The sequence below is a fragment of the Patella vulgata genome, chromosome 8 (genome assembly GCF_932274485.2).
Source record: "Patella vulgata chromosome 8, xgPatVulg1.2, whole genome shotgun sequence".
In the NCBI taxonomy this organism is placed as follows: Eukaryota; Metazoa; Mollusca; class Gastropoda; family Patellidae; genus Patella; species Patella vulgata.
Genome location: NC_065886.2, coordinates 18320310 through 18344123, shown reverse-complemented (window position 1 = coordinate 18344123; position 23814 = coordinate 18320310). Strand labels below are relative to the sequence as shown.

Below are 23814 nucleotides of genomic sequence, written 5' to 3'. Positions count from 1 at the left end.
ATTCCGCAAAGTGTATTTATGATGCCCCCTGTAATTCCGTTCTCAGTTCTGGTCTTGTGTTTACTCTAGAAATAAAATTTATGAAATGATCTGACGTTATGTAAATCGGGAAATGAGCTGCGGGAATTTCCATACGAGCTACAATATCTACCGTGGGACCGTTACAAGAATTGGGTCAACTGAAAGGGTTTCGTGGGATACGCGCCAAATGTTTTAGAAATACACGATGAACTACTGTCAAACAGATGAAAACAAGCGTAAATGGTGTGAAACTTGGTGTTTTTAATGGACTGTGTTAACTTTTAGTTTGTGAATGTCAAATTAACGAAAGACTTCTGTGTCAATGTGCACGTGGTGTTTGATCACCTCAATATTAATCGTAGTTAATTCATTATGACAACCATTATAAACAAACTAACATTTCGAGTAATAAATTTGGATTATTTCAATTGGTTGGCGATTTCATTGATTCGGCAATAAGGCAAAATCCGTAAGATGGCCGACAGAACAATAAGGTATCACTATCACTTGAAAAGAATTCGGTTAATAAATTTGTCAGTGACCTTGTAATTACCCAGCATTAGTAGATCACGCAAAATGTAAAATGCATTTTATTTAGTAGATGAAGAAAACGAGTATTTAGTCAATTTCAGTGTTTATCCTAGCATGTAAAATTTTTAAATGTCACAATGTCAACAAATCCCTAATGAGGTGAGGTGACATTATCATTTTGTATTAGGTCTTGTGGTTCATGCTAAACTCTTAATGGCTTCAATGAAAGTTGCAGTGAAATTGGCAAGAACTTCTTACTTTGAACATTAAGAGAAGTTTTATTGCCTTATCCAACCAGAACTGTTTGAATTATTCACATACTATGAACTGCATGCAATTTCTTTTAGTGTGTTTTTGTTTCCCTGCGGTAAGTAATAGAAATTCGGTCTCTACAAAGTTAACAGAGATGACACCAATCGTCTTCATGATATCATGGTTTTACAATTGATTTTCTATTTGACTGTTATTTATCTTTTAAGATTCCAAGGTTCCAAACCAGATCTGCTAAATCTAGAATACAGATGCGATACGAATTTATCAATATTTTCAAAATCTGGGAGATATGTATGGAATGAAGATAAATGCACTGCAGTATATGCAATTGAATAATAAAATTTCTGCAGATGCTGGGGGGAAAAAGATTATTTTCATTGTGCACTAAATATAATGTCATTTTTCTGCTCCCCACCCACCTCCCTATAATAAATGAACTCTTTCTGTATAATACATGAATTATTTACTTCAAAGAAATTATTCAACTGAGAAACACTTAAGTTTAATGGTTTGAATACTGAAGCATTTTGTTTTGCCAGACAATGATTAGGTAAACAGTTTTATCAGATAAAGTGTTTTTATATAGTTATCTGACATTAATGATCTGACCTACAATATGAATTAATCTGGTTAGCTTCGTTTCAGACGTCTCGATTTCGCTCAGTTCTTTCAATTCTCCAAAGAATAAGTAAGAAGCCAAATAAGAAGCCAATATGAAAATTAATAATTTCGACTTGAGCAAACTGATCTTCTTTTGATATTTTTACAAGAACTTTCGAAGAATAAAATATCTCGATATCATGTAATGATCATTAGGACTACATCACTCAGTAATACATCACTGTAAATTATATTGATTTTGAGGTTTTCTTACTATAGAATATCACGAAATGTAAATGGGTCAAATCAAATCTTTAGTCATCCTATTTCAAGATTTATGATACTTTTACATTCTCCATTACTCTTGTAAAAATAACTGAGACATTTTTCGTGCCGATGTTTAAGCATATAAATTGTAATGTTAGAAAATAAGAAATAATTTACAAATGGCTTCAGTGGCTTGGCTGTCAAAGTCTCTCACATATGGATACTTTACGCTCTTCACAAACAAGGTTTTTATATTCAATAACATATTTCTGTCTATGTTCAGTGAAGTTATGGGGTTTTGTTTCTACTAATTGGTAATAGTAGGTTATGAGGTGTTTTCTATGTTATTCAAGATAATTACAAAATAGCGTAAATAAGTACAGTACAGTCTATATAAAGGATACATTAACCAGCAAAAGGCTTATGAATGTTGCTTCATATATGGGGGAATTATGAAAATATGAAACCTAATAAGTTATCATTTTGTTTCACAATACATGTACATGGCACTATGGTGGCTAGAAAACGGATGTGTTGCATATTCCTCCATTGGTAAAGGTGATTACTATCAGATCAATTACAAATGAGTTAGATCTAATTGATAAGGCCAACTGCAAGTTTGGTCAAATGTCATGAGATTTAAACCAGGTTAGCGCTAATCCCAACTCTAACCCTAGACCTACCTCTACCGCTTACCCAAACAGAATACCACAAGCAACACCGAAGGAAGACCATCGGTGCCACCAAAAGCGAAATCAACTTTGTGTATAAATCTAATGTATTGCATGTATTTTTAATAAAACTAGGAAATATCACGAACCAAATTCTTAAACCTAACCCTGGACCTACCCCTAATGCTTACCCAAACCCTAACCTACAATCAGAATCTCACCTACAATCACATGCCCTAACCTTATTTACATCCCAGCGAACTTGGCAAAAATTGAGTTGGCCGTGGCGTATCAAATAGATCTAGCCAGTGAAATAACCAAATAAACAGTTAATTTCTCCAAATATGGTTATTTATGAATTTATCAAAAATGGCCACATTGAGTTCAGAAAAAACCTTTGTGTTGTTGTTATTGTGCTCAAGTTCTGTTCAGTAAAAAGATATATATATATAATATGTTCCTGGTGTTATTATATGATTTAGGGATGGTAACATTATCTAGGTACCAGGAAGTTTAAGATAATATGTGCGATACCAAGCAGGGTGTGTGATCATCCGCACCTTATTCTCTCATATAGATAAATTACTGATATTTGTTGATAGATATCTATATAGCAGATCACACCATTAATGTTAATCAAGAACAAGGGTTAAAAACAAACATTCTCAAACAGAGCCAAATTGTTATAATACATGACCTTTTATTGTTCATTAGTTGTTTGATTAACTGGTTTGATATTTATCCTGGTTCTTCAGATTGTAGGGAGCCTCTAGTAGGGTTGGGATAATTTGATTTCTGTGAGTTCTGTGGTCGGTTGATTATTATTTCCTAACCTTTTGTTTAAGACAATGGCTTGATATCTTTAAGATTTTGTCATGTTTTTTTTTCCATTTCCCTTTTTTGTTCAACATTCTTTTTTCAGACGGTTATGTCTTTGTTTTCTTTTGGGGTGTGGGGGGAAGAGGGAGGGAGGAGAGGGTAGCTGTAGCATACAGGTTTGTAGTAAGATCTGTATATTTTTTCTTGTGTACATTTCTGTCCAGATGATGTGACACAGTGTTAGGTTATTGTAGATCAATCCTGTGTTATCTTACAGTGTTTACAGGGAGAAGTGATTAATTAATACCATTACAGACTATAATACACTGGCTCATATCATATTTCCCTGGTAGCAAATATTACCAATGTCTTCCATACTTTGCTCTTTAAAAGGGGTTATAACATTTCGAGCTGTAATAATCTTTTTTAGTAACTTGACATCACGAAAAGTTTATTTTAGTATAAGATCTGCAAATCGGCATAATAGTTAATTACAGTATGGATGGCTGCTTATTATAATATTCCATAACAGATTGAGATATCTTAGTAAAAGAGCAAAGAAAATTAATCAAATTCTGTCTTGATAATTCCATTGTACAATAAAATGGTTAGGTTTTATGATCCATAGTAGTTTATTTTGGTTCCACAAAGTCTCACTTATGTTCAGAGCTCAGTGAATTACTCTTCAGGAGTATTCATTACTTATAGGATTTCTGTAAACCTGAAGCACCCAAAGACTGTACTGGTAAAGTTTAATAGGTTTTATGCTTAATTAATATGTCTGTCTATCAATTTAACCATCAAATACCAGAGTAATTTCTGCCCATGATGATCCACCCTGTAATAGCAAAACCTTTAAGAGAAACACTTATTATCTATTTAGGCATGCTGTGAACTTGTATATAATTTTACATAATTGCTTTTTCATTTCGGTAAAGGTAAAACAGTAGTCTAGTGAAATAAACAGACTGCTTGAGCTTGGTGTTCCATAGCAAAACTCTTCAAAGAAATTGGTGCATTTCACAGTTTTCCATTTGGATTGTAACTAAAAATTCTGGAATGGATTTGTAACGGTTCGTCTGTTTCGAAACTGAATAATTTGCTAGTAAAAATGAGTGACCTTTAAGACTTAGATCACATTTCTATCAGTGAATATTTTCCTGGCGTATAAAAGGAGATTTATTTATAAGGAAATCTAGCGCTTCATCATGGTTCTACATAACCTATGGGCTATTATACGTCCGCCCTGGTAGCGAGTAATTTCCAGGAATTGATTAATGGTAAAATGGAACTAGAGGCCTGTTTATGAGCAACGAGGTCGGTTAACTTAATGTTGTAAAAGAGTCAATATTGATATTGGGAACACGATGGTTTTGGTTCGACTTTTACGACTAAACACTCTTTAGTTAGCCAGATAACATTGCAAAAGTCAATCTTTACACTATAAGCATGTATTGACTAGGGATGAATAATGTTTTTATTATTTCTTCTTTGGTATTTAGGGGGGTTGGATGGCCGAATGGTTAGCATGTGCACGCGTTGTATCACACGGTCTGTCATTGAGTCAACTGGCAGGGTTTCGATTCCCTGGTTTTACGTGACAAGGAGTAGGGTCGCCTGTCCATCCTCATGGGTTTTCTCCGGGTCCACCGGTTTCTCCCACTGCTAAAGACTCCTACGAACAAGCGAATTATGAAATAAATTGAACCATGTGTTAGTCCCAAAATGACCTAGTTTGTTTCGAGTGGATGTTAAACCCCATTTCTCTCTCTCTTTGGTATTTGGCACTATGGTATCATCAGAATTAAACAAGGTTGACCTTCAGTATCGCTCTATTTAGTCGTGCATGGGGCATGGTATTCATACTTTTTCATACACCTTACACCACTTCTCATAGCTAACAAATTCCAATAGCAGTGTTTTACAAGTCGTAATAAGCATGATTTAAATCATGCATCTCTACTCAAATGGAGTACCGTATTCCATAAATCCTGACAGTAACGCTATATAAGAAATATAGTTGTCTCGTAACATAACAATACATCATAGTTTCCGTGTTCAGTAATTATTGGTTCTGTGACTATTACATTCAGTAAATTGTGCAATTTGTCGTAAGGCATGTATCATGTACTAATATTAGACTGAATATTGACTTCTCACGCTACCACATATATCACACACAATAAATTTCTTTCTGATAGAATAATGGTCCATGTGAAATTTTTTGCCTATTTAATGCGAAGCTACTGATTATAACTACAATAAAATTTTTGACTATCGAGCTTAAAGGGTATTCAAATCCAAAATTCATCAATTCTAAATGGAAACATAATGTTATATTATAGTACTTGCCATGTGAATGTTGCTATATAAAAAGTAAAAAGGGCACAATTCTTAGTAATAGTCTGTTCTGTAGATTGTTATTACTGTTTAGATTCCTAGTTGCAGATCGCTCATTATAAGTAATAAACAGTAATTGTATTCAGAGAATTGTCATGTATATTTCCAATTCAATTACAAAATGTCATTGCACCATATATTACAAAGTAGTATTGGGAGTAACTACAATTTGAAACTCACTCCAGAAAGTGAGACAAGACCCCACCACCTGTCAAAACAAGTTATTCTTTCGTTGAATATCATATAAAAGTAGCGAAAATGGACAGTTTACAAGAAATTCACCTCATTAGTTTATCCAAACTACCCTTATCCTGGCCATTTCCAGATATAGTATCAGACAGAAACCCTAATGACTATAAGCTAGAATCTGAACTGGGTTTTCAGAGTTGTTGTCTATAATCATATAATACTTTTTGACGCTTATTGAGATAAACAGGCTTTAACTGTTAGTTTAAAGAAGGGATGATGATGATAATTAATGGTGGCATTCTGGTTTTATTGGACTTTTATCTCTTTTCTCTGTTTTCCTGGTTCATTGCAAAGTTTATACCCTAATAATATCAAGGGATTGTTATTAAAATGAAATGTATTCCCCGATTGGCATATTTTTAAAAACTATCTGTTCGTTTTATCAGGTTTCAAAACAGTAATTTGTGCAGCAGTGGCCAAAATTTCTAACCTTGACATTTTCTGGGCGAATTTCTTTCTATTCTTCATTGGTGATGCTTAGAAATCAATCTGATATACAATGTTGTTGTATTTTAAAAGTGGAAGTTATTGTGCTCCAGGGAATTGGCAACGAAATATATCCCAAGCTAGTAATAAAATAATTTCAGTACCTTAAACATTAACAGAGCACACATTTCACTTTCAAGGAATCAATTAAATTGTTATGTCTTCAAAACCCAATATTATCGAAGTTTCGCCTTTTTTTTTCTTCGTAATGAATTTATAGAATGTCACCATGGCAACATTTTTTCCCAGTGAGGTAATAAATTGAACGAAAATAAGTAAGATGTTAACACGGCAGCCAAGATTATACAAGTGTTTATACATTGTCTATGATATCATAGCATGGATGTAGTGAAGTATCTTACAAAAAAAGCACTTAAAATCTTTTAGACTAGGTTCCCTAAAACATGCTTAATTTCATTTCAGAATTTCTTTTTAGTAAATATTCATCCACTTTTATAAGTTTACCCAATTCAATCCTTCATTGGAAAGATCCACACAAAAACCTATGTTGTGGCACTTCGAAAGAATTGTAGTTTAGAAATTTCAATATGATGCTTACCACCCCAAGTCTAATGGCTATTTCCTGACCTACTAGAGATAAATGTAGTAATAACATGGCCTCCATGTTTAGTTATTTAAAGTAGCTCATATATCATGTTAAAATTCTGTAAAGAGATAACTTTAAGTTATTCCAGTTTTTGAACTACATCTTATATTGGAATGGTTTTTCAATTAGTTTGTTCTGATCTGCCTGGTAACAGTAGCAGACCGTATCAGGTTACTTCTAAACCTCGCCTCCATTCTTTATCTTTCATTAAATTGACAAAAGCAACTTATTGCTTGTCTACTGCTCCTGATTATTTGGGTAAATCAAGTGAACTGGATGTAATAAGTGACCCTGGGCTTTCACCACCCAAATTCCCCACTTAAAATAATTTATAGTGGCAGGTGTTACTTCTGAGTTGCTTTTGGTTATCAAAATGCCAAACTATTGAACATTTTAAGTAGAATGACAGGGCAATAACCAGCTGTAGTAATGTCTGCAGTGAGGGAATCCACAAATCTCCAAAACATATCTTATCCTGTCTGTATTCCCTTTCATAACAAATAACATCCTAGATAAAAGAAAAGATGGTGAATGATGAACCTGATAAGAAGAGTTAGCTTATGTTAAAAACAATTTACAGTCTTTAAGAACATTTTTTTACTTTACTTTTCTTTTTTCAATATGTCAGTGTGATATTAACCATTAACCAACAAAGAAAAAGAAGAAAAATATGATATAGTCATAGGTGAATCTGGAATCTAACATTATAATCCATGAAAGAATACTGCAATTTAAATATCATCAGTTTGTTCCCTATATATGATAAAAACAGCCATATTTTACAGCTTTGTTAGAGGTGGGATGGGATCCCTGGTGGCTGAGTGGGTAAGACGCTGGCTCGCTAGTCTGGAGGTCGCATGTTTGATCCCAGCATTAGCCGAAAATGTTCCTCTGGATTTCCTGACGTGGCTTCCCCTTGTCAGTGGTGCAGGACAGAAGGGCCTGAGAAGGACAGCTGTCTTGTTGTTCTGATGGGATGAAAAACTGAGATCCTGTGTATACATTGGTGTGCACGAAAAAGATCCCTTGGCAGTTGGAATTAGATATAAGAGTAGGCCATAGTGCCTCTGCTCGGGTAAAATTTCCCTCATAGCACACTGTATGGCGTATGCCCATCTTCATGCCCAGTCGGAGCAGAACAGTAGCATGTTAAACCCCATTTTATTTCATTTGTCAGAGAAGCAGGATGGAGGGCCTGGAGAGGATAAGTGTCTACTTGTTTAGATGGGACAGAAAACTGAGACCCTGTGTACGCGTTGGTGTGCATGTAATGGAACTATTACAAGAGTAGGCCGTAGACTTTCACCTTTTTGTTTTTCCTTGAGCCAAGATATCAGCCACAAAATATTCCTGTGAGTGTTAGTTATTGAATTAAGATAAGTTTGATCAAATATAGCGAAGTATACACATCTTGTATTGCTATGGCCAATTGTTTTATTTTATCCTGAACCATTTTAAAGAAGGGTATCAACTATTATAATTTCAGTCTAGACAGTTGAACGATTTACTTTAATGATTTCTCTTTAACAGAAACTATAATGTAATATATAAATGCACCCCAAGGAATACAATTTTCTATATTCAACTTTATTGTCTACATTTAACTATACTTCTAGGATACCATTACAATACAGAATATATTAACCATGGCCATATGGCCATTTTAAAAGCAATCCTTTACAGTATTCTGTAAAGCTAGATCTGGATGTGAAAATGGCATTGAAATGTGTATTATACTTGGGCAATGTCATAAATAACACATTTCTAAGCATGTATGTGTGCATTTTAATTAATTAGATGACTTTGTTCAGTTCGAAACCAGAACTGTATTTACTTCATGATAAATGTTCAGCTTTGACAACATATCATCATATTATTTGTTCTTATTTGTGAATGAGATGTGTATAAATGTCTGGGCCAAGAATTGGTGAAACTGGGTTCACACTTGTCAGGGGTAGTGCCAGCGGTGCTTACAAGTAAAGTGTTGCTAAGTTACCTGCATGGAATAAAAAGATGAAGTCCACTCATTAAGAATTGCATGCATGTAAAGGAACCATTGTCAGTTGGAATTGAATGATTAGTAAGTAGCCTAATCAACAATGCCGCTGTCCAAGAGAAAAGTCTCCTCCCTAGCATTAAAGGCATGACTATAGATTTAAAAAAATATCTCAAAATGACCAAAGGATTTTATTGATGAAACCTTAAATGTCATTCAATTGTATGCTCATGTAAGTCTACTAAACAGTCATACGATAACATAATGCCAGTTTTATTTGGTAATGACCAGGTTTTGAATGTAATAAATTGGTTTGATTTAATGACAAATTGTGAAGATGGTATGATAAGAATTAAGGAGGCATTCCCCTTAAAGAAGGGGGGTTGGATGGCCGAATGGTTAGCACGTGCGTGCTGTATCATAAGGCCTGTCATTGAGTCAACTGGCGTGGTTTCGAATCCCCGGTTGTACGTGACAAGGAGTAGGGTCGCCTGTCCAACCTCGTGGGTTTTCTCCGGGTCCTCCGGTTTCCTCCCACTGCTAAAGACCCCTACGCGCAAGCGAATTATTGAAATAAAATTAAACCATATGTTAGTCCCGAAATGACCTAGTTTGTGTTGAGTGGACGTTAAACCCCATTCTCTCTCTCTCTCTCCCCTTAAAAAAAAATAACCATTACTAGTGTCATATACAAGGCAGTCTATGCTTATTCTTTCAAGGACACATGATACCACATCTAATTTGTTGAAGAGTTCAAGAAGCTAACAAATTTTGATATACTTAAGTACTAGGCTTAACAATTATTTCTATTTATTTCGTCTTTCTTGTAATTCATTGCTAAGTTTTGGTGGGGGTTTTTCTGTTTTTTGTAAGTTTGTTTTTCATATTGAGTGAAGCTGTTTACGGGTGGCCCCAGATACATTCACTTTATTTGATATTTGTTGTTTATTGTTTCCAGTGTTTGTGTATTTTGTCTTGTCCACAGGTTTGTCTTATCGGTTTTCTTTGCATGTAGTGAGGTCCGTCTGCACTTGCTATTGAGTTCAAAGAGCATTATATATCATAAACAAACAGAAATCAAGAAAACATATGGTTAGTGTATTTTTAGTGGAATTTCCAAACAGAACATGGTAGTCTTGTGTTATTATGACTCCAGTGTTCTGGTATATAATATGATTCCAGTGGGAAAATAGCATCACTGGAAAATCATTGCTACTTAAAAACTCTGTTTATACCAGACGATTAACAACTTGATTAACACCTCATAACACTAACCCAGTAAATGGTAATTTGTTTACGTCATATGATAGGGTATTCTTATTGTGATGTATATTTGATTTATGGCTCTTTTAACCTCTAAAATATCGCGACTTGTTTGGCAGAGTTCCTGGAATAATGTCTGTCTCTACCGGTATTTACACAAGATACTGTATTAATATGTGGGGTTTTAAATTTTCGTAAAATTTCATAAATACATGATACAGAGTAATATTTGTCTGTATTATATATATGTTTTTATTTGCCCACATTTTTATGTGGATGTAAATTGTCATTGTCTCTTGATTAAACTTAAAATATGTGTTTATATCCCATAGATCTCGGTCCCTTTCGAGATTCGTGCATATAGGACCGTATTACATCTAACTTAGAGATCTATGACATACAGTACAGAAGTCAGAGTTTTACTGAAACTGGAAAACAATAATAAATGATCTCCAATGCTAGTTCATAGAATTATCGACACGTCAGTTTGTTGAAATTTGTTCCACGGGTCACATTAAACCCTTGGCGGGCCGGATTTGGCCCGCTGGCCGCATGTTTGACACCCCTGCTCTAGGTCTAAATAGTGCTAGAAAACTAAATCAACTGGGTTTTTTCCGAATCATTAAAAATTATTTGTCACAAAGGGCGTGAATAACTTACCTACAATTATTTTCCTATTCATTACCATTTGACAGTTATACATTTTAAGGATTGGTAAAACAAGCTATAGTTTGTTATATGATATTTTGACATGTAGAAAACCTATCACAGGTTATATAAACAACTTATCTTTCTAAAATAAACATCATTTGTCTATTTTCTGTTTTATTAAATATATACCTTGTTTAATTCATATATTACTTGTTCTTGTACAAAACATTTATAGGGAATCACGGTGGCTCAGTGAGTATGAATCGTGTTCAAAAACCAGAAGATTCAGGGCTTGATATTCAGTGTTGGCTGAGAAAGTGTCTTGAGATTTTTGAGTGTGGTTTACCCTTGTCAGTGATGCAGGATGAAGGGCCTCGCAAAGAACCATGCCTGGTCGTTCAGTTGAGAAAACAGAGGTACCACTGACATGTTGGTGTGATAATATGGTTAAACATCACTGTCACAGTCAGTGGCATATGTCCATCTTCATTAGACCAGTTGGTGCAGAAAAACACACTACTGATCCCTGACTTACTCTGCATTATGTACTAGATAATCCAGTCCCAAACCTAAATATGGAAATTTCATTGGTCTAAAGTCTAGTGGATAATGTACAGTATATAGCCAACACCATCATCATCTGTGGTTTTCAATAATATTATATGGTAGTCATCTATCATTATGTGTTAAAATATTATTAGCTTTTCAATAATCCCTATGGCCATATGTATTCTCTTTTATTATCGATCTTTTCTCTTTTGTTCAAGCCTAACAAAAAATCTGAAAATACTAATCTATTTATAGAACCCATCACCTCCCTCAAGCTCTTTAACACAGTTCCACAAAAAATGTCTTGGCCATTATTACATTGTCTGTGCATAGCAACTTTATCTTGTTGCGAAATAGTGTTGTTGATAAATAACATGACACAATATGTTTTCTACATGGAAAGCAAAATTATGCTCTACAAGGTCATTCTAGTGTATAGTGTATTTGATCGGTTTTGTTGCCCATTCTCTTTGTACAATACTTTTTTTTAAATCAAAATGGCTAACGTTTTTTTTGGCCCACCCTTAAAAGTCCAATCAAGTCATGTATGATACAAGGATTTGCATTGGATGCAGTATTTTTATCTGCTAAAAAATGTCACTTTGCTTTGAGGATGTCAAGTTTCACTCAAAGATGTCTTGGTTAAATATTGGGAATATTTACTTGAACCTCTACACCCAGGGCTTCTTCACTTTTTGTTTATTGTGTATCTGCAATTGTCTTATAAAGTGGAGAAGTGACTTGCATCAAGAAATACTCAACATTTTTTTCCATTTTATTAATTAACAGGGGAGTGGTAACATGGGAGCACAGTCCAAATATTTGTATATTCTGTAAATAAAACAATGCAAATGAACGACATTTTATTTTTACATCTTTTTAATGAATAATTTTGATAATCTACAATACTCAGTCTGTTGATTACCATTTCTGCCATTTGCGATAAAGATATTATTTTGGCCATAAGATTTTAAATGTGGCAATAAACTAAACAGTATTAGGCGTATGGTCACACATTTTTGATTATTATAGTCAATTTGTTTCCGTTTAGAAACCAATTTGCAATAAGAACCACCAAATCATTTAGCTGGAATCATTATAAATTATATAGTACTTGGTATTTTATAAAAAAATACCAGAGAAAATACCACAGAATATCATCTCATAAAATTCCTATTATTTTGTAATCTCTGATCTGGAGTTCTATTATTTCTATTAATATAATGTGCTATAAGTGTAGTAGGTTAATTGATATGAAAATGTTACATTGATAGTACAAGGATAAATAGTGGAATTATATCGCGTCTCATGACTGCTTTATATGCTGCATTAGCATTCTGTACTGCCTTTAAAGGGACAATAACACTCTTGCTGGCTTGACAGCTCCAAAAAATAAAAAATAGCCTTATTCTAAGTACTAGATGTGTTAGTGTCCTACCTGCTGTGTAAATTATCCATTAAATCCTATTTTACTTGTCCAGAGGGTTCAAAAATATTTTTAAATCCAAGTCACATTTGAAAAGCTTTACGTCAGGCTTTTCAAATCATTTAGTTGAATTTTTCCAATTTTTTTAAATTAGATGTGTTAAGATGAAATTTGTATCATCAATTAATTGGAATATTGTAAAATAGTGCAATTTGTTGACCAGAATAAATATTGGGACATATTATTCAGTTACATCAAGAGTGGTATTGAGCCTTTAACTTGTTCAACTTTTTCAACTTGATGAAACCATAAATCGTGTAGAATAATGAAGGATATTCAACTGATAATACCTACTGGTAATTATTGTTTATGGACTTGAAGTTGACTAAAAAACAATGTAACATTTCAAGCACTTTTGTTGTTTAATGTCATATTATCCATATTGTTTCGTCATCATTGTTTGCTAAAATACTATCTGCTTTTAAAAAATCTGTAGATGAAGAAAATACATTTAATTGTTAGTTTTGTATTTATTTCAAACAAATTAGAAATGGTATCAGGTGTAGCAGTACCATGTTTGGCACAACATCTGGTACGCCATTTAACAGAGTCTAGTAGGTGACATACAGTGTCAGCACTGATAAACCCACTAGGAAGCAGGCAGAATGCAATCCTGCAGATGTTGCCAGAGAATATGGCCATCTTGTCAAAGTATTCTGACATGTTGCCATCTAGGCCTTGGTTGACGATTTACAATCATCCATTTATATGAGAAATATACCATTATATAAATAATGATGTGTAAATATCACATTTCTTCAGATTGTTAAAAAATGTTGTAGCTTGATTGCTTTGATTTAACATCCTCTTACATCCTTTAAAAATTACTAGAGAAAATAACTTCTTCTAGTTTGGATAAATAAGACTTCATAGATAAGAAGTACTGAAAAGCATGCTGTGAATAGCAATAGACCTTGTATTATTCCGTAGCAGGTTCTGGAAATGAGTGTAAATATTTGGTGAATTCCTCGAAAATAAATTTTTTATAAATATTAGACATAATAATTGAGTTAAGTCTTGTGTAAATATTATTTTTGTGCAAGGTTGGCTTGATGGGTTAACAAGTAATTACGTTATGTTATTTTTCATAATAGTTTATGTAATAACTGGCCATTTTGTAACCCCACGGCAGATGAACAGTTAATCATCCTCACCAACTGAAATCACTTTCGACTCGAGACTTCTGAGATATGCCACTTTTCATTTAAGAAATATTTCAATCGATTAGAGAACTAGTAAGTGCTGTGTAATGGTATTTGATGTGGATGTTCAACTCAATCTGTTTTGCTGTTATGTGTAAAGAAAAGTATCTGGTAGTATTTGAAGAAATTGAATTGAATTTTATTGTCATATACAGACTTTGTTTTCTTTTATATTAACCTGTTAACTGGATTAGTAGAATTTATAGCATAAAAATTTATCCCCAAAAATAAAAAAAAAATTGGTGGGGGACGTGACAGGCTTATAAGCCAATATATGTCAGTTGGGGGAATGTCCAGTGTTAAATTTGGATAATTATACTTCTTTTTTTGTAAGTTTATCTAATAACAATTTCTTCAAGCTAAATTGTGTGATAACATTGTACAGAAGTGTAAAAATTATGCTTCAAGTTTTATGTTGTGCGGTGTTTCGGTTCTGTTTGTTGAATTGCCAAAACTTTTGCACCATTTTAATGTCTGAAAACAGGAAAAGGGTACGGCAACACTCCCTTAGAGCGTAATTAAAGCTGGACAGGCTGATACATCTGCGTGGAGACTGGATCAAAAGATGATACCGGTGGGGCGGAGTAGTAAAATAAAATTAAAGAACCCCCCCTCAACAGAATACACAACAGACTTGTAGAAGTAGAAGATTGTTTAATGGGTTGACGTTTTCGGGTGCAATACCCTTTATCAAGATTAAATTATGATCCTGTGACGCCTTATATACAATAATATCTCTTTTGTCTTGGAACATCCAGGCCGGGGATTGTGAAGAGAAATGGTAGTAATGAGACTTTAAGATCGGTCAATCCTCAAGAAGAACATTGTTGTATGTTATAGTAAATGGATTAGGATATCTTGGTAGATTTAGATATGGTCAGCCAAGTCAATTATACGTGGAGGCATCAAATAATATGTATTAAAAACACTAACAAACGATTCATTGCATGCAGTGTTTGGCAATATCAATGAACCTCATGGTGAGATAAAGAGCTAAAATGGTGCCATATTGACGGCTACAAGACACCATAGAACTTCAAATTCTTTGCATGATTACTTTTATTCTTATACAGTTGGAGAAGTATATTTCTCTTTGGTAAATATGTGTCAATCCGGGTGAAGTTCTTTATTCATGGCAGTAGAGAGAAGTTGGGAGTATAAATAGACTACTGACGTTAAGCTTATTATTGGAATTCCAACACAGGCTAATGTCATGAGGAGTGCCAATTGGCCCAGCAAGTAATAGAACGACAATCGATCAATACACACAGAAAGACTTCAAACTAGATATAAAAAAAGGCATGAATACCAAGTTAGAAGATTAGTTGATAAATAATTTGGAGCCATTTTTGTATGTTTTATGAATTGGTAGCTGCAGTTCGTCAGTGGTTATCATTGATGGAAACTACACAAAGAATCAATTAATTTCAGACTTAATTAATTTGTACGTTAATAAAAGTTCCCAGAAGAATACTATTTGGGCCTCAAACACACAACCATATGAATATGGTTTTACTCCATCTTATCTATATAAGAAAACTGTATCCGACAAAATGATTCAGCTTCTCTGTTGCCAATGTACCCTCTGTTAAATGTTTATGGTGATTCTCCAGGCTACTTAAGATTAGACTGTGAGATTAGTCTTTCAGAAGTTTGTTTTCAATTGATCTGACCTGATCTTTCATCTAGCCATTGATTTGAGGTTTTCAAATAAGAAAGAACAAGTTTAACCAATCAAATTAAGAGAACAGATAATTCATAAGTTGGTACTTTCATTGGTAGTAAGAATTCCATGTATAGTCTGGGTCAACCAAAATTAAAACCAGAGTTAAACAAAGATCAAATTTTAGGTAGCTTGCATGGTTCTGGTACTACATGCCCGAGTAAGTTAGCATTTGGCTTCTCAATTTTCTGAAAATACAATTAGATTTAGGTTTAGTTGTGTGGATGCCATAAATATGGTATGATAACTTAATTGAAAGCCATTCAGTGATTCACAAAAATGCCTCTGGCATAAACATGATTATCTTTTGTGGTGTGATTTCCAAGAGAGAACATAACGCTTTGTTAATTTCCAGGTTAATGTGTCCAATCTTTGCATAATTAGTGGTCCAGAACATTTGATAGAAGATAGCATGAAGTGAATTGATTTATATTTGTTTTTGTTTCTCCCTTATGATCATTTGTCGAAAACTGCAACTTTTAATAGTTATAGAACAATGATCATTTGAAATCTAGAGCTCGAAAAGGTTTATTGACAACGAAGAGAATAGAAATCTCTAGTGTAACCATATTAATATACCCCTACATTATGGTAAATTATGGAGAGCCGAGTAGTAATTCTGGTTAAAACAAATGTTCGAAACATAACAATTAACATGCCAGACCATTAACTCATTACTATAGGGACTAGACCAAAACTTCTAGCAGTATAATTTGACAATCACAGGCAAGTTGTAGTGATGATTCATATGATGCATGCGCTCCCAACCGTTTGGTCGAAACAAGTGCGAATTCAGCGGCATTTGGCATGAGTATCCAAATATTGTCCTAGGTGTAACAATTTTTATTCATTATTATTAGGCATTGCATTTTGTGTGGTTCTGTGTTTGATCTATGTGTCTATAACCATTAATTACTATTAATGTATCAATTAAACATCTGAAGTCTGTTCTGAGAGGATTCTCCTAATTGATCTTGTATTAACCAGAATAAAAATCCATGATGGAAATCATCACACAGAGATCTTACCACACTTTGGTGTGCTTTAAAAAAGCAATTAAAAGGTTTCCTCTCGTAACAACTCTTCGAAATTGATGTATGATATAAATCGGCAACCACAGAAATGCCCAAAGCAATCTGTAGTCATTCTGTGTGAATAGAGTCGTTATTCAGTTTCCTGTAAATGCATTGTTGCCAATGTTGTTTTCTGTTTGTTACAATAAAACATTCAGTGCTTTTCTATCTATGTGCTAAAACTGATCGATCGGACAATGCATTTCTGAAAACCTGGTATTCCGTAAAATAACATGGTTCGAAAAAAACGAAGATATTCCAATAAAACAAATAAAAACTTTTGTCAACCACAAATGGCTGAATTACTGAGATACCCGGGCAGACTAAATTCCACAAAGGGTGATGTAACAAGATTCCAATAAACTGAAGACATTCCAATAAAACAAATAAAAACTTTTGTCAACCGCCAAGGGCTAAATTGCTGAAATACCCCGGCAGACTAAATTCCACAAGGCCTGATGTACATCATATGGACATGCTTAACCAATTACAATATATAAACACAATATAGTTTACAATTACTCCTGTTTATTTTATCATTAACTATCACAGTTCCTGTTTTATATAGTTTATATCAATTACCTACATAGAGACCAGTTGATGAAACTTTATACCTGGATAGTTTTAAGTTGCTTTGCATTAATTATCTCTCATCTAGGGTTTGGGAGTAACTATCTCTTGTTTTAACAAGGTAAAATTATGACATTATATAAAATATTGGTAGGCTTCGTTCCTGAACAGAGCTGTAACTTAGTAGATTTATTTACCTATATTTTTTGGTTGGTGTAAAATGCCCCTGGGGCTAGAACTGTAAAATTTCCATTTGTCTTGAGAATGGGGCTGATCACTTCATAATTTAATTTACACAAACTTAGCACCGTATAAACTCATTTTTCTTCCGTAAGATACTGGCCGTAATTATTCTGCTTTAGGTTGTGAATTTCTATTTGATATAAATGTGATCGTATCTCAAAACAAATGTGTTATGAAAATAACAGATCAATTCAAATAATAGTTTATGTTTTTCTAACATCACTTCCACTTGATATATTTATTTTTGTGAAATGCTTGTCTCGTATATATTTAAATTTCTGTTTGTATTCAGCATAAGATATTTGTCATATTAAATATTAATGTTGTTTTTTTTTTATCTTTTCAGCACGAAATCCAAATTGCTGTGAGCGGTTTCTAAAATGCTTGTCTCACGTGCCTTGTGCCTCTCTGATCGCATGGATTATCTTGTTGTTGGGATTAGGTGGATTAACAGGAAGTCTTCTCATTGGGTCGCGCAAAACACGTGATCTTCTGAATAACCAACCGTTGTAAGTAGCTACTTATTTTAATTGTCGGGGGGGTGGATGGCCGAATGGTTAGCACATGCATGCTGTATCATAAAGCCTGTCATTGAGTCAACTGGCATGGTTTCGAATCCCCGGTTGTACGTGACAAGGAGTTGGGTCGCCTGTCCAACCTAGTGGTTTTTTTTCCGGATCCTCCGGTTTCCTCCCACTGCTAAAGACCCATACGCGCAAGCAAATTATTGAAATAAAATTAAACCATATGTTAGTCCCGAAATGACCTAGTTTGTGTCGAGTGGACATTAAACCCCATTTCTCTCTCTCTCTCTATTTTAATTGTCCAACACAGAAATTGTTAATAACACTTGTTTGTAATGAAAAATATTCAAATTAGTTTCCAAACATACCGGGTGACACAAAAAAAGCATTCATCACCTAAACTTGGTTGACGAAGAGGGGTCATCAGGGACCTCCAGTGGTTCCAGCAGGATGGTGCCACCCCCACACCTCAAACGAATCATTGGCATGGCTACAGCAGCGTTTCCCTGACCGACTGATCAGCCGCAGGTGTGACCCGGAGTGGTCGCCGCATTCACCGGACTTGAACACCCTAGATTTTTATCTGTGGGGATACCTTAAGGACAGGGTGTATGGCAACAACCCCCAGACTATCCCTGATCTGAAGGCAGCAATCACAATCACAGCAGCAATAAAAGCAATCCCAAGGGAAGAATGTGGGAGGGTCATTGAGAACTTTGCCCGCCGGATCCAAATGTGCTTGCAGCACCAGGGACCTCATTTAGAGCACATTTTTTAAGCGCCAGTTAAACAAAGAGTTTTTGTGGTACAGACTTGAAACTTTGGAGATGTCTGCTACATAGACTTAACCTAATGTAGCTGAAATTTTGTGTTAATCTAAATAAAATTTTGGAAGTTATTCGATTTTTATTGATGAAAGTTTTTTTTGTGTCACCCTGTATTTGTAAAAATATATTGAAACTAACCTTAGACTCGTCTAATTGTCAAATACTTTGAAGTACTTAGAGTAAGTTGTTTTTCATGAGTGTGCATTAAAATCATTGGAAACCATTAAAAGATTTGTACCTCTCTTCAGAAGATATATCAATGATGGTGTGGCAATTTTGTGGACACTACAGGTCACAAGTTTTATTTAATTTGGACAAAACTTGAAATATAGGTTTATTTCTCAAAGATCTTGGTTCCTTTCGATATTGGCATGTATCGGATTGTAACTTCATGGATTATGGCCCCTGATTGTACGAAAAAACATCATGGTTTTTTTTGTAAGGTCACAATTTTTATACAATTTTGATCAAACTTGAAATGTATGTTTATAAACCAAAGAACTTGGTTCCTTTCGATATTGGCACATATGGGACCGTAACTTCCTGGATTATGGCCCCTGAGTTAAGAAAAATCATTTTTTAGCTTTTGGACATTCTAGAGGTCACAATTTTTATCCGATTTTAAAAGCCGTTCAAAGATATCACCGTTGCTCCAGACAAAGTGAACGCTCCCTGAATGCAAATAGTGTAAAAGTATGTAATACCAAGATTGTGGACTGTTACTTCATGGATTATGGCCCCTGATTTTAAAAAAAATCACGTTTTTAGCTTGTGGACACTTTTATCCGATTTTGATGAAACTCAAAATGTATGTTTATAACCCAATGATCTCGGATCCAGTTTTGATAAACTTAAAATACATGTTTATATCCCAAAGATCTTAGTTCCTTTTGATATTGACACATGTTGGACAGTAAAATCCTGGATGTCCACCACTTCTATCTCATTCTCATACAATCTAATTATCACATGACATCAAAGTGAAAAAGAATTTTTGTATGAACAGGCATATACAGATTTTTCTAGGATTTTACATGCAATCTGATTTGAACTGGGCAATGTCCAATGTAACTGTGCAGTCAAATCACTTCAGATACAAAATTAATGGTTTACCAACCCACAAATGTCTCTGTCTCTTAACTACCCCAGTAAACTTATTACCTTTAATCTTATTGTAATTTATTCTATTTTTAGACTATGGTTTATGGACTTTACTTTAATTGGAGTGATCGTGTCCATGTTTGTATTGGGAACAGTGTTTCTGATCATTGGTCACATCTCCTCGGAACCTACCAGTCGCCGTGTTTTTAACTCCTCCAGTAAAAACAGATGTGCTCGTGGTCTCAACATGGGAGTAAGTATTGTCTGCAGCTTTGTTTAGACATCAATAAATTTGTGTTTCTTTTATAAATGACTAAGGATTAGACAATAAGGTTCAATTTCTAGTTTATGTACATTTCATGTCCCATACTAGGACAAAGATGTCTCAAGTGAATGTGTTAATAATAAAGCTGTCTAAAGCAACCCTTCATTCTCAGGAAACGTGGCTCTAGATGTCTGATAGATAAAGCCTTATTAAACATACATTATGCAAGAGCTAAATCTGCCTATTGCAGGTCTTTCTTTAGGCCTGAGATGTTATCTAAATTATTAATTATACATTAATTAACTTATCCAGACCATAATCAACTCTCGATGTCATCGCAAGCCTGACATGTTTATTGGATTAGGTTCCGATTTGCTGTTCGACTTGCATTCATGATTTAATCATGAAATGGATAATCAAGACTTAGGTTTTATATCGCACCGACTTAAGTAATGATGATCGGGGCTTGGCCGAAAATTCAATCGCTAAAATCTTGGTTCAGAGTGTATCAATTTGACTGAAATTATCAGCAAATTCGCTTTACATTATCTAGTTTTTAACTATTATACTGAGAAATGCCAGCTCTTTATCTAATCTCCCATAATGTATCTTTAAGGGTTTATTTGTTGTTCATCACCACTCTGCAGCAATTAATTGTGCCTTTTAAAACAGAAATATAACTGGCAGACAAATAATACAGTGTAAAACTGTATAAACTATCAACACTTGCTTCTTATAAATATCTAGAAATAGGAATTGACCAAAACTTGCAGGTGTTTTTACTAAACACTTCCACTGTTACCTACCTTGTTGCTATTATATTTGTGATGAGAGGGGATTATGATGCAATGGGATAGTTAGAAAGTACATCAACAATCAATGGTGGTAGGTGAACTCAACTAGTTGAGTTGGATGGGTTGGATGGGATTTCTTTTTATGCTTGAATATCGCCCAACTGTACTTCTCGATTTAGAAAAATATAAAAAATTGACCCCAGGTTTTTTCGAAGAATATCGATAATGAAAGAGGGATTCTTCTTGATACTATATTGATCTAAATATTAGTCTTGAATTATAAGTTAATATATATTGTAATATTTCTATTTCAGTTCCTGTCATTTGTATATTTTCTGACTGTTTGTTGGATTCTGGCATCTGCTTTGTTATTCATTCCTCTTGTCATGTTGGGTATCTTGTACTATGTAACAGAGTATGATGGCCTCACTAGTCTCAACCTCAAATATTATGGTAATATATATATTTTTTTTATCACATGTTCCATCTTAAAATCATTGGGAAGAGTTTAAATCTTTAGTATGCTGAAAAAAGGAGTAGGTTTTTTTTTCATCCTATCTTATATCTTTGTGACGACTGTGACAAGTGTCAATCTAGCAAGAGAATTTATATTTGTTCTTTGGTTATGACTGAAAAGCTCGTGTTTATAAGTGACAGCCATGCATTAAGAATTGAGTTGTGTGCACTAACAGCACTAGATTTCTGTGGCTAACCATTGTATACTTGTGACATATTGTGCTTAACTCCAATCAGCAAGAAATCTTTTCTAAACAATATGGTAATTTTCAGATTATTTCAATTTCTCTCTTTATTTTTAAGTGTTTTTACACTTTATCTATTGTGTTTTAGGGTTAAATTCTTGGAAATTCTAATTTTATGGCATGAATTGACTTGACTTTTTTTTAAGTTCTCCTGCCAGTCAGTCAAGACTGAAGCAAGAGCTATATTGATTTTGTTACCTTAATTTGATTTTTCTAAATGTTTTTAAGGCTTTGAAGACAGACACCTTGATGGTGAAACACTTGATGAGTTCATGATGCAGGTAGGTAGAATCCATTAGTTATCAGCAATTTTCTAATCAGGTCTAATTTCGTCAGATATGGAGATGAAATCTGTGGGTTTTTCTGATAGAGTATGAAAATATAATTCAATTCCCCATATCTGCAAATTGGCCCTCAGTATTTTGGCATTAAAAATCATGCATAAAGTACTAATAATAACTGAATATGTCGGATATTTCAGTGACAAAAGTTTTATAATATCTCTGTAAGTCATAAATTTCTTAATTTGTTCTAATCAATTATATTATTTTGTTTTATCAGGCTAAAGACGTCCTTATTTGTTATAGCTGTGCGTACGTCTCTTCGTTACTAGTAGTCATTAGCATGGTAAGTAATATTGATTATTAAAATAAATATTATCACTTTATCTCAAGTTTGTTAGTGTGACGCGATTCTCAGATGTATCATTAAATTTAAAATTCATTGAATATAAAAGTCATTAGCATGGTAAGTAATATTTATGTTGTTCATTAAAATAAATAATATGGCTACACCCTCAAGGATTTTAGTATTAGGCGATTCTCAATTATTTCATTAAGTTTAGAATTCATTGAATATAAAATTCATTAAATTCCAATGGGTTGCTGAATGTTGCAATTGTTTGTTGCTCTAATTTAAATCTTTTGTTGGACATTAGAAACTGTCTAGCTCACCATAAACATAGACAGTGATCAAGTGGCGCTATATATAAACCGATGCCTGGCAATATTCCAAGTTTATAATCAATAATAGTCTTCCATTAAACACTACATTGTGTTATTACTGTCTTTAGGTAATACATGGAATATTTTGTTAAGTTGTATCTGACATATACCACATAATGACTGTAATAGCATTAAAGGATTTTTTTTTTTGCAATTTTATTTGCAATAATTTCAAACTACAAAAAGTTCCTTTTTATATGTCAACTTTGAAATGTGGATGTATATTGTTGTCACTTCGGTCATCCACAGTTTTTTTTACAGCACTCTCCTTACTAGACTTATTTTCAGATCTAAATTCTATATAGGTTGTTTACATTGAGAGTTCAAAAAACAACCTGGTTAGTGTTGAGTCCCATTTCTCTCTCTCTATTTACATTGGTGAGACAGAGAAGCCTATAGAATTTCAGTGATTTCTGATAATAGCTTACAATCAGATTGTAGGATTTTGTGAACATATTTAGAGACAAAAGCTATCATCCAATCTGTTAGAAATTTATATGCATTACAGCATTGTCCAGATTAGTGATTATCAAAAATTTACTTGTTCATTACTTCTAAAGTTGTTGCCCTTGCTTACTTTGTAGAATCATTAAAATGTTCAGGTAGAAAGGTTTCATATGATCTGCTTGACCGTTATAAATGCATGATTCAGTTTATAAAGACCAAGAAACCTGGAAATTTCAACAATTTTTATTAATTACTTTTAAGACACAAAACCAATTATTTCACTTGATTTCTTAGACTTCGGTGAATGCCATAGTGACAAAAGTTATTGCGTGTACATAAAAGAATCCTTGTAAGGTGGAATTAAGACACAGATTAAAAGAACATGCCACTTGGTAAAATCCCCTCAAGGCA

At 33.8% G+C, this 23814-nt stretch overlaps 1 protein-coding gene across 7 annotated transcripts in view; it reads left to right on the top strand.

Annotated features, from left to right (window-relative positions):
- The window catches only part of LOC126831174 (uncharacterized), a 112291-nt gene that overhangs the window by 82942 nt on the left and 5535 nt on the right, over positions 1 to 23814 (top strand). For all 7 annotated transcript variants that reach the window (XM_050561877.2, XM_050561881.2, XM_050561882.2 and 4 more), the window contains exons 2-6: positions 18027 to 18189; positions 20226 to 20385; positions 21506 to 21644; positions 22181 to 22233; positions 22514 to 22579. In XM_050561877.2, coding sequence (XP_050417834.1) covers positions 18027 to 18189; positions 20226 to 20385; positions 21506 to 21644; positions 22181 to 22233; positions 22514 to 22579 — 581 coding nt within the window. The remainder of the gene's footprint in view (positions 1 to 18026; positions 18190 to 20225; positions 20386 to 21505; positions 21645 to 22180; positions 22234 to 22513; positions 22580 to 23814) is intronic.